Source organism: Rhincodon typus, chromosome 3 (genome assembly GCF_021869965.1).
Source record: "Rhincodon typus isolate 14 chromosome 3, sRhiTyp1.1, whole genome shotgun sequence".
Classification (NCBI taxonomy): domain Eukaryota; kingdom Metazoa; phylum Chordata; class Chondrichthyes; order Orectolobiformes; family Rhincodontidae; genus Rhincodon; species Rhincodon typus.
In genome coordinates this window covers 72940793-72953566 of record NC_063334.1, presented here as the reverse complement: position 1 = coordinate 72953566, position 12774 = coordinate 72940793, and the positions used below count along the sequence as shown (strand labels likewise).

General features: G+C 37.1%; 1 protein-coding gene across 2 annotated transcripts in view; it reads left to right on the top strand.

Moving 5' to 3' along the window:
- The window catches only part of dcp2 (decapping mRNA 2), a 33023-nt gene extending 21936 nt beyond the window's left edge, over window positions 1–11087 (top strand). For both annotated transcript variants that reach the window (XM_020529510.2, XM_020529511.2), the window contains exons 8-11: window positions 2991–3129; window positions 5456–5563; window positions 7629–7680; window positions 7826–11087. In XM_020529510.2, coding sequence (XP_020385099.1) covers window positions 2991–3129; window positions 5456–5563; window positions 7629–7680; window positions 7826–8001 — 475 coding nt within the window. In that variant the 3' untranslated portion in view covers window positions 8002–11087. The remainder of the gene's footprint in view (window positions 1–2990; window positions 3130–5455; window positions 5564–7628; window positions 7681–7825) is intronic.
- The last annotated feature ends 1687 nt before the right edge of the window (window positions 11088–12774 follow it).

The window sequence follows — 12774 nt, the reverse complement described above, 5'->3', positions numbered from 1 at the left end:
TCACTTCTCATCACACAGTGTAAAATAATAGAAGTGAAATGCAGGGGGTACACACATCACTGTTATACTTTATTTACAGCATAAGTCACTTCAGTGATGCAACTTGCCTTAAATCAAACTTACCAGCAGAGAGTCTTCTCACTGGCACCCTCAACTGACTACTTGTACATCGTAGAGATCGCAATAATACAGTAAACTTCCAGTATTTGAGGTATTTAATTTTGGCCGGTTTATTGAGAGTGCTGGTTCATAAGATGCCGGTAAAAACATAGTTTGCTATATTTCAATTTATTTAGTTGACCACTTCCATTTGCAAGGACTTTGATTGCAATAAAGCAGTCATTCCAGACAAGTATCCACTTGCCAATACTGTAATGGATAGATGCATCTGCAGCCGGCAAATTAGTCAGATAGGTTTCTTCCCTCTTATCGGATCCTTCACCATCTGCCACAGGACCCGACCAGCTCGATCAGTAGTCTTGCTGCTGAGCCACTCTTTGTGGTGAACATTGAAATCCCCCACCCGAGAGTACATTTTCACCTTTGCAATCCTCAGTGCTTCTTCCAAGTATTGTTCAACCATTGTGCTGCCGTCTCTGCTGGGTCTGCCCTGCTGGTGGGACAGGACATATCCAGGAATGGTGGTGTTTTGGGACATTTGTATGTCAGGTATGATTCCCTAAGTTTGGACTGTATCTGGCTAGTGCTTGACTAGTCTGTGAGACTGCTCACCCAATTTTGGCAGATGTTAGTAAGGAGGACTTTGTGGGGTCGACAGGGCTGTTTCTGCCGTTGTCTGTTCCAGTGCCTAGGTCAATGTCGGGTGGTCTGTCCAGTTTAATTTCCTTTTTCTTGAGACATCGTAGAGACTGATACAACTGAGTGACTTGCTAGGCCGTTTCAGAAGGTAGTTGAGAGTCAACCACATTGCTGTGGGTCTGGAGTCACATGTAGGCCAGACTAGGTGCGGGTGGCAGATTCCTTCCCTGAAGGACATTAGTGAACCAGATGGATTTTCCAACAATCGATGATAGTTTCATGGTCATCAGTAGATTATTAATTCCAGATATTTTTATCAAATTCAAATTCCACTATCTGTCGAGTTGGGATTTGAATCTAGATCCCCAGAACATGAGCAGAGTTTCTGGATTAATAGTTCAGCGATAATACCGCGAGGCCATTGCCTCCCCTCTTGTGAAGGTAGGTTGTCGCAAGACATGATTGAAAGAGCAGTGGGGAGTTTTTGCTGGTGTCCTAGCCAATGTTTATCATTCAGCCAACATTACAAAAACAAATTATCTTGTCATTACTTTACACCTTAGTTTAGGGGACCTTTGTGTGCAAATTGGCCAGTGCATTTCTGATTATGAAACCAACTTTTGTTTTGGACTAAAAATGGAAAAGAAATTGCTTTAAACGAAGGAAACTGTGAGAAGACGTTTGCAGTTTTAAAAACGAGTTGCTGGAGCACACTGAATTATATCTATAACATTGCCTTATTGAAGCAATGAAGGAGAATTCTAGACAGAATAGCATCACCTGTGTGATCAAGGTAATTTTGCCCAGAGAGTATTTCGAATGGCTTGTCAATTGGGACTAATTGTTGTAGGCTCAGGAGGGCTCAACATAGCACCAACCACTTGACTGATTCCTTGGATGCCTGCAGCCTTGGGTGTGGACAACACAGCAGAAACATCTAACCTGCAAGAAGAAAGCATCTATCTCGCATGCAGGCTCTCGCTCTCTTGTGCTCATTTACTGTTGTTTTTGTTTGTACTGTCTACCCCACCTGTGTGGCAAAGTTTAAAGAAAATTCCTTGTAGCTGCTCTCCTAAATCTTTCTTTGTAAGATGCTCTTTCTGCTAATCCCAGTTAAAAGGAAAAGAGGATCTGAGACTCTGAAAGAAAATATCCTTGACCAGTGAATGCAGAACTGAGTATTGGTGTATCTACTATATCCCATCATCAGTAAAGAGTCAGAAGAAAATGAAAGGATCCAAAGGAAGCTATTCATCAATGTTGCAAACCAGACTGATCCTGAACTGTTTTTCTGACAGTTTTTGTCTTTTACAATGCCCCCTCAATATTTTGATCTTATCTGTCTGTTTGAATGTGTATGAAAATTTTAATATGTGGTAGAGTTTTGATTATAGAATTATAAGTTCGCAATTCATGTTTTTTTTTGTCATTGATTTAAAACAGTTTGCTTACAGGAAGTAGTTATTTTCTTTTTAAAGATCAGAAACCTGATGTGCATATTCTTTGAACCTGAGTTAGACAGTCTGGTAAAATGGAACAATTTATTGGTTTAATCTTTTTCACATTGTGACAGTTCTGGGAATAGTGAGGCTTGATTTCTAGTCCGCTACCTCAGCGAGTTATGACACCATATTACATTGTTTTTTATTACTGTAATGCTGATGGCTTTGATTGAATTGTGCTATTCTATTGGCTGAGTATCCATTCATCAATTTGAATTGAAAGGAACATTTGGCATGAACCATGTTGTAACCATTGAGAAAACAAAATGAACCTAAGTGCCTTAATTCTTAAATAGCCAGAAGTATTTCACCGTGAATTACTTTGCACTTTACTAATAGCAAATGATGTCACCATGACTACCATTTTTTTCCACAGCTCTGTCTTATAAATGGCAGTGAGATGTATAACTATGTTTGCTATGTAGAATAGCATGGGAGAAATTTTGTCAGGCATGAAAAGCTCTTACTTCTCTTCTAATATTGATATGGAATTTTTAACCTGATCCAAGAAACCAGTTAGAGTTTCCTGTTTGATGTCTCATCTGGAAAAATAACACATTTGACAATTTAACATCCGTTAGTTCTGCAGTAGAATGTTAGCCATAATTATATGCTTGAGTTCCAGAACAGAATTTGAAACTTTGACTATTTTTCATTTGTATCTTTCAATACTTATCATTTATCAAAAACCAAAAGCTTCCTTAAAATGTGTGGATATTTATTTCATAGATCACGAACACGGCAGAATCCACAGTTACTGGAGGGGTTCATAGGAGAACCATGGGGATGCTCCAATAAACACAGGCCACAGCAGAAGCCTTTCAGTCAGAATAATCAGTGTGACACTTCTGAGGCCATAAAGAGCAAGGTAATATTAATTGAAGAAAAATATTTGGACTGCCTATACAGTACAAGTTAAATTTTAAGAATCAATTGATTATCGTAAATTGCAGTAACTTTAGAAAATCATTAGGGTGATTACTAGCATCTTTCCTGTATTGCATTTGTTCATGGCTTTGTTTCTCTTCATTATTCTAGGAATACAAGGTAATTATCTTAGGCAACTATTTTGGACAGGGTTAGGGTTCATTAATATTTTTACTTGAGGACGTTTATTCATGTAACTTTAATGTAGTGCAGGCACTGAGGCACAAAATTTATTTTGTCATTTTGGCTACATTTCCGACTGCTTGAAATTTTACTCGCTTTAACTAGCTGAAGCTTGATATCCGCATCCATATAATTCCCTCTCAGTTCCTTCAGCTCCCTACCACAGGTTTGAGCCCTACTCAAAAGACCAGGCCTGGTCTTGATAAGTCTTCCTGCCACCTTCACCACCTTCCCGCTACCCTTCCCACCTTCCTGCTTGCATTCTTATAAAGTATGTTGAATATTTTTAAAAAACTCCTTTACAACAGGATTTTTATTGTTAAAGGAAAGGTACATAATTAAACAATCTAGTATTTTAAGTTATCTTTAACAATTTTATGCAATAATTTTAAGCAGTAGAATTACAAGGCTTAAGAATTGTGATACGAATTTCAAAAAGTTTTATTTGAAATGGAAAACATACCAAACACAAGTAATACAGGAAATTATGGATTCTAGTTTGTGTTTGAGCAATGCCACTTTCCTTAAAATATTGGCACAGCACTATCTGCTGTGTCTCTGGAAGGACATTAATTTCTATACCAAGGATATCTTTCCAGAGACGGTCTTGGAGTTAACAACATATTGTTTTAAATTTTTTAAACTTTGTTTTCATTTTTTCTCTCTGCATCTTCAAGAAATATTTATAACTGGTTAACTACAAAATTACAAATGGTGACTGACAGGAAGAGATCCTTCATCCAACCAGTCTGTGAAACTTTGGCCATCACAATAATTGCTCCCATGCAAGCCAAAGCCATGTGATCTGGGACAGGTGAAAAATTGTATTTTCAAAAAAAAAACCAGGCCAGTTGGAGAATTTCCACCGATTCCCTTGGGTAATTAAAACTAGCTGTGATTTACTGTGACCCTGAAAATTCTCTTGCAGTACCTAGCTTTTGTACAATGCAATTTTCTCCCCACTCAGAAATGGTCTCGTTTACATTTAGTGCAATTCATTGAATTGGAATTCACTACACAAGCCAGCAGCCACAGTTGCCTGGGAGAATAATTTAGATCTGGCCTTACACAGCCTAAAGTTCTGACTGCTCATCCTCCCAAGCCTATTTATTGAGAACTGTAAATTCTCATTTTACCTATTTTCTTTCAGTTGATAACACTCGTCCCTGAGAAACAGAAAGTTGTGGCTTAGAGCCCTCATCTGGGTCTTGAGTGCAACAATCTAGGCTGCTACTCCATAGCAGTTCTGGTTGAGTGCTGCACTAGATGAAATATTAAACTGATACTTCACCTGCCCTCAGATGTAAAAATTCTTTGGCGTTTATTTTGAAGAACAGGGGAGTTATGTCTGATGACCTGGCCAGTTGTCTTCCTTTGATCAATGAGTTTCTGGTCATTATAAGTTTCTGCTTGTGGAATGTCCAAATAGACTGTAACATTTCCTACATGGAATGTCATTGGGTGTAAGTCTTTTTGGATTCTGATGGCTATGGAAGTTGCTGTATAATCACAGGTCTTTCTGGGGAAAAAATACTATGACTGTATTATCCTCCACTAAATCTAAAGAAACCATCCCAGAATGCAATGAGATGTTGGAAAATTGAGATGAGGGCTTTGCACAACAGCTGTCATCTTGCCATACGCTTTTAGCTGGATATCGTAGGACAAAACTGCCATATCTATTTTCAAATTCATAATTCTACTTAAAACAGTGTGTTCATCTAAATTTATTTCTAATCAGCCTGTATGGGCATGTTATGACATACCTCTGGGGCAGGTGGGACTTGAATTCAGACATTCAGGCACAGAAATATGAACACTACTACTGTGCCAAAAGACCCTGGTATGTTCATGTATGTTATCAGTTTAACAACGTAATTAACATCTAACAGTCAAGTACCTGTATCATTTTCAAAAGTGATGACTACACTGTAGTCATTTTATATTTCTCAAAATAAATGGTGCAGATATCTTTATTTGTACGAAATTTGCTCTGCCAGTAGGCAAAATATTTTTAAATGGAAGGAAGCAAGTGATCTCTGGTTTATTTACATAGTACACACGAACTTCTGTTCCATTTTTAGTCCCATAATGTCAGGGGTAATGGCAGAAAGCAATATCAAGACACTCCAAACCAGAAGAAGAAGCCTAATGGAGTAAACAATCAGCAAGTCAAACAATTTCAGATATTGGTGAGTATTTGTTATATTTTTAATCGAAATTCTGAATTGCTCTAGTGTAAGCAAAAGGTATTAGTGATAAGGAACAAAGTATGTTTATAATTTCAATATAAGCATTTGTGTCTTATTATTAAGGAAAAACCTCTCTTCGAAGTCAGCTATGTAGGAAAGTTAGAATCATTCATTTTTGAAACATTTCAGGTCTGTATCTCACTTTATTAAAATTGTTGGGGTGTTTCAGCACTCTTAATTATTTTAATTTAGGAATGTGGGAAAGAACACAGTAAAGACAGTGGCTACAAGAGCAGGTCAGAAGCTAGGAATGCTGCGACGAGTAACTCATGTCCTGACTCCTCAAAGCTGGTCTACCACCTACAAGGCCAAAGTCAGGAGTCTGATGGAATACTACCCACTTGCCTGGATGACTGCAGCCCCAACAACACTCAAGAAGCTTGACGCCATCCAGGACAAAGCAGCCCGCTTGATTGGCACTACATCCACAAGCATTCATTCCCTCCACCCCCAATGCTCGTGTGTACTATCTACAAGATGCACTGCAGAAATTCACCAAAGATCCTCAGACAGCACCTTCCAAACCCACAACCACTTCCATCTAGAAGGACAAGGGCAGCAGATATATGGGAACACCACCACCTGCAAGTTCCCTTCCAAGGCACTCACTATCCCGACTTGGAAATATATCAACATTCCTTCACTGTTGCCGGGTCAAAATCCTGCACTTCCCTCCCTAATGGCATTGTGGGTCAGCCTACAGCAGGTGGATTGCTGTGGTTCAAGAAGGTAGCTCGCCATCACCTTCTCAAGGGCAGCTAGGGATGGGCAATAAATGCTAGCCAGCCAGTAACACCCACATCCCACAAATAAATAAAAGAAACATTGGAACAGGAGTATGCTATTTAGCCCTTTGAGCTGTTCTTTCGTTCAATTAGATTGTGGATGTTCTCTATCTCCATTCCAAGGTTTTTTTTTGTCGAGGTGCTATGCTTATATTTTCTTGGCATTTCCACAAACTTCTTAAAATATTTCTTGGAAAGATATGGTTTTTGTTGTTTGAATGAAGGCCAATATTAAAATTTAAGGATGCTATTTTATCAAAAGTACTGTAATACTGCTTACAATGTATTGGTGTCATACAGCATCAGGAGGGTGCAGATTTGATCGGTGGCACATGGAATTTGTTTATTAGAGCGAAGTAATGCCAAAGGCATTAAAATTGGTCTGTGCTTTCTCTGGATTAGACAAAAGAAAACAGTTGACTTTTTTATGCTCAGTGGTGTAAATTTCCTTGTACTGGAAGTGTGACCATGAATACAGCATTAGCCTTCGTTTTGATTCCATGCCATAGTATTGTCAGATTCTCATTGTCTCCACTCATTGGTGTTTAATCTTTAGTTGAGGTGCTAAAAGAATTCTGGAAATTTGGAAAATTTGTCCCCATATGCATTATTATCTTTAGGAGAGAAAGGGTGAAATGTCAAAATCCTTGTTTAAGCTTGTGATGAATCTTTTGGTCTCTACTGCTGATTCCTTCAAACAAATAGAGGGCAACGTGCAATGCTCAAGAACAAATTTATCCAGGAAGCATAAATCCCTTAAGGCAACCACTCTGTATTGGATTCCTGTTTTCCTGTCTGTTTCATTTTGGGAGGTTATGTATATTTATTCATACTTTAATACAAGCTGGCTGTGTTTGGATCATATGTTCGTGCAGAATTGAACCATTTGTTATTAAATACTTCAAAACCTTTTTGAACCTTCATAAACTTCCTGCAGTTCTCTTCCAAAAATAAAATCTTGTTTTAAAAAGTAGTCTGAAGTTAAACATCTAGATCAGTTATGAATATATGATACTTTTAACAACAGTTTATGAAGGTGAAGGTAAACAACAACTTGTGGGCGCTTGCATTAATGCCCAGGTTGACTCCTCTAACACTCCTCCTCCTATGTAACTACACTCCTCCTCCCCCTCTGTTGTGACATCTTAGTGGTATGTCCATAATGTCTCAATAGCCAATTGTTAGTAAACTTCAGGGTTTTTTTGTTTTAAATCTTTTAGAAACCCGATAAAAAGCTTCAGCCAAGACGATTACAGGACAATTTTGAAACAGGTAAGACCATTTTGTAAAATGTTTTCAAAGTTACAAATGTATCACGTTTCTTAGTGCTGTTATGCAGAATATGATGCTGATGAGAATTTTGTTTTCTAGTTATAAAAGTAATCTTTTCTTTTCCCCCCCCCCCCCCCCCACTTAGATGCAGTCTGTGAACTCTGCAGTTCTAATCAGCTCCTAGAATACACTGGGACATGCATGTCGGGGTCTGACCCTTCTGATTCCTGCAGCGGACACTCCAATTTTAGTTTCTCATCCAGAGCCTTTCTCAGCTTCAAATTTGATCGTGATGCAATTATGAAATGCTTTGACCTATGACGGCATGTTGAGCCCTGATGTGAAAGGATCACGAGGTTACAGAGAACAAGTGCAAGATCAAGGAAAAACTCACCTTTTGACCCTTGAGTGTTGCAGACTCCTATGGATTTTAAAAAGTACAGTGTGAAGTTTTAAAAGTGGGCAGGAATAAATAAGATGAGGTCATGTTTAATGCAGTTTAGCCTTTGTACACAAGCAACCTTTTTGGTATTTGAAATTGGCCATTGGTTTTCTTTTTAGTAGATTAGTGCAATACTGGAAAGGAAACATTTTTAACACTTTTTGTAAATAATCTTTCCCTTTCTCTCTGGATTCCATCCCCATTAGTTAGTCTTGGATATGACACTTTAAGCAAATGAAGGTTATCAGGCGTTTTGGAGTGGATGTTTGGAAAGATAGAATGGATTGTTGCAGTATTAGGCTTTTGTTTTATGCAGTTTAATCAATTACATTTACAGTAATATCCATGCTGTTGTTATTCATGTAATTATACTGTAGATATTTGTTCCTCTCTATTGTTCTACTGGATGTTTAATATGGTCTTTGGTGTTGCTTTAGTTACAGGATAATAAGCTGTTTCTGGTATTTGTTCCAGACCTAGTCATATTACTTTTTTCTTTGCTTCAGTTTATATGTTTTAAAGTTTCAAGGAAAATCATTCTGTACCTGGATCAGATCTATGTTAATAGGGAAAATGGGAGGCTGTTGAGTCTCTGTGAGAATACTACCTTCATCCTTTCACTCACAGTCCATTAATGATAGATTGTATAGAATTTCTTGACCTCTTAGTTCGAACATATTAGTGACTTATCAACAAAAAAAAATTGAAACCCACTGAATTCCTTGACTGCTTAATGCTTTATTAAAAAGGAGCATGTGGCTAGATGACGCATTATATGTGAGAGCTCACAGATCTTGACCCTGAACTCTGGAGATCTGAAGGAATGATAATTTGTTGTTGTAAATTCAAACTTTAATCTCCATCACAGAAATTTACTCAAATTTGTTTTGGAAATAGGCTTGGCAGGGTGAAGGCTGTTACTCAAAGAGTAATTTCAAGTTCTTTTCCAGCTAACACGCCTATTTAGTAGACATGCGACCTTAACTGCAATCCTATAAAAGAAACCTCAAAAGTCATGATCTATTTCCTTGTTGTCAGTTGTATACCCCAAAATCTGTCTCTCAAATTGATTGATTATAAATTAATTTTATATTTTGAGAAATTTAGAATATTCCTGCTTATCCTGCTCAACTTCTCTGTGGAACACTACAATGCATGTACGTAGTGTAGAAGCAGCATCCAACTAAATTATGATGGTAAACTGTTTAATGAAAGTAACAATCCTTTGTTAAGCTTTATAACCTTATAAAAACAATAAGGTTTTAAATCTGTGACAATATTGTTATAAAAATGATACATTTGTTTGTCCTGTTTTCATCTCATCCCAGTGGAACAGTTTGAATGAAGTGGATGATAAAATTTTGTATGAGATTGTTTTGAGCTCTCATGGAAAATAAAACCAATTTGCATTAGAATAGAATTCTTGGGTGGGGGTCTATTTCAAAACTGAATACAAGTCCTACATTCTGATGGTAAATTTTCAGCTTTGGGTGCAATTTGGTCATTAATTATGCCAAAGATTGTACTGTTTTTGGGACTCGGTTATAGACCAACGGGTTTATTTGAAAGCACATGCTTTCGAAGCTCAGCTCCTTCCTTGGGCGTGACTGAGCCGGAGGAAGGAGCTGAGTTTCGAAAACTTGTGTTTTCAAATAAACCTATTGGACTATAACTTGGTATTGTGTGATTTTTGACCTCTTCTACCCCAGTTCAACACCGGCGTCTCCACATCACAGCTATTTTTGGGAAATCATTTTGCTCAAACTCACTCCCATTTTGACAAATATGAAATCTCCCTTGAAGTAGTGGAATTGGACAACATTTTGGGATGTATCTGTTTTTAAAATTTCTATACGTAACCTAGAGTGGTAAATGGAGCAGTTTGAATATATGGTTTAAAATTATTCATAAAAATAATTCAATCTGTTCACCAGGTATGAATAATTTGATCTTAAATATATTCAGAAGCTATTTATAATGGAGTACCATAGTCATTCATAGTATGTGAAGAGGAATTTTTCCAAACCTTTTGCAAGATGTTTATTAGTGTCCTTTCATCCAAAAGAACAAGCTTAAATTTTTAGAGTTCATGTCACAACTCATTATTCCCAGAGCTGTCAAGAATATGAAAAGATTTAATCAATCTATCCAGAGTCCCCACTTTATCTGACTGATTAATTCAGTTTAAAAGAAAACACTGTCCAGATTTCTGTACTTAACAAGAAACTAACAATTTATGATGAATATATTGTCTTTAACCAATGGCAGTTACGAAATGTGAATTGCTAACTTATAACTGTAAACTTAAAGTCTATCCTTTCTTAAATACCCTTTTCACAAACAGACAGACACAAAGACATACAAAATATGATATTAAGGATGGATAAAAACAGGGAAACGCAGTTCGATAACATTAGTCTGGACCACAGTATTTAACAAGTTGCTTTCTTTCTTTTCCTTTCAATTCCTTTCTACTTCTTTGCTGTTGACATAAGGTTGTTTGCCACAGTATGCTATTTTACATTAACTGGTTAAGAATTCATCCTTTCCCTCTCTCTTTTTAAAGGTGTTTGATTCCTCTTTCAATAGGGGATTTGTAGCGAAAAGTGAGTGGAAGATAGCTAGCTGTTACTCCACATGAAAGAGAGACATACAGATTTATGTTTTCTCTTTGCAGGCTAAGTAGCTGTTTGCTGCACCAACTCCACACAAGCCATGATCATCTGATTAAGAGCAAATCAAACTATTGTTGTTGAACAGTTTTCCTTTAATTCAGACCCATTGGCTCTGTGCTGTGTGCTTTTTACTTTCCCCTGGACCAATGAGAGCAGCATTGTATGTAACCCATTGTGCTCCAGTAAATGTGATTTTTAAAACTGCACTATTTCTTTACACAATTTCGTTGGTTTAAAGCAGTAACTCGTTTTTTTTTGTCTACAGTCCAACAATAAAAGAAATAAAGTGATGTTGTCTTTACATTTCCTTGATGGGATTCCAACAAGTGCAATTAGTAGAAGCATCCAATGTGATTGATTGAATATGAGCGTGTGATAAGTTTAGCAATTACGATGTTGTTTTTAAAGTAGCACAAAGAATGGAACTCAATTTGAGTTTAATATTGTGCAATTTTTCATGCTGGTTTCACTGATTTTGAGTGAGCTGTGCTGAAAAATACTCTGGCTCCGTCTTTATTTTAAAATTGTGATGCTAGGTATATTTAAAGTGTCATGGGCAAACATCACTAAGTGTTTTTTTTAATCTGGGTAGGTGAAGCAGCTGTGCTAGTAATTAGTTTTTAATTTTAGAAGCTTAAGGGCAATTTATCTGAAATGTTGTCCAAAGATACAACAAAAGCACTGAATTATAAAAGTAAAATTCTAACTTGTTAAATACTGTTTTATTAAAGCATCAACTATTCAAAATATAAAGTAAATCTGCTTTAAGTTTTTAAAAAAAGACTTGATCCCACAGCCTTCTCCAGTTTTCTCCAAATTACTTCACTTTGGATAATGTCCAAACAAATTTTATAATAGAGACCTTCTCAGCACAAATTATTGTATGTGATATAACAAAATTTGTATTAGATATGTCAAAATTATTGTGTAGTAACATTTTATGATATTTTAGATAGGTTCTAGTGTTTGTCGTTCACATTGATATATTTATTGGCTCAATATCGCTTCAACACAGCCTTCAAGTGTTAGTTGGTGAAATTAACCTTAGCATATTTGTAATTGGAAATCTCTAATACTGCTGTTTAGCATTGTTAGAAAAGTAAGCCCCAATTAAGTGTGTAATAAGAATATCAATTCATTTCATACAATCAGTTAAACTGGAAAATTTAAAAAGTCTATCTCCTACTTATATGGAAGCACCATTTGTACCATTTGAGGCCAACAGCACAGTTGCTTATACTGACAACTGAAGTGCAGCCTTGTTGAAATGCGAAGAAAATCTCTTGTTGCCCTGCACGTCCCCCCCCCCCCCCCCCCCCCCCCTCCACATTATAGCAGGCAAGTAGTCTGATCCCATGATTGGATCTTTGCTACTTTTTTGTGTGCACCAGGAAACATTCTTCCTAATGTGTGCTTGTCCAGAGTGATTACCTTGCCACCCAACTTTTTGACCCTTCCACTTTCTTTGATTTGCCATGTTACCTGCCTGACACCCAGATCTGGATGATCAGACATTTTTCTCCATTAAAATATTGGAAGAATTGAAGCCACTGCCTTTGGTCCCTGTCCAAATGTCTCTAGTCACAGCTGTAGGATGAAACTTAAAAACTAACTGTTTTCAAGCTTTTGCCATCCTATAGCCTCTGTGTGAGCTCCTGACATTAACCTCTCCATCACCCAGATTGCCTATTTCCATCAGTATGATAGTGCACCTCTATGACCTGCTTCAACTGGCCTGTTGCATGCACTATTGTTACTCCTGCTTTTATTATCTATAGAGTCCACTATTCCAATGTTTACCTCTGTTTCCAACCTTATATATTCATTAAATTTGATCTCGTCCATGTCTCAACTTGCACTAATACCATTCACCAGTCGGTTCTCTGCTTGCTGTCCTGCATTGGCTTCAATTGCATGTTTCAAATGTAAAATTAACAGTTTTATTTTTAACCCTTTCTTACCTCTAACCTACTTGTC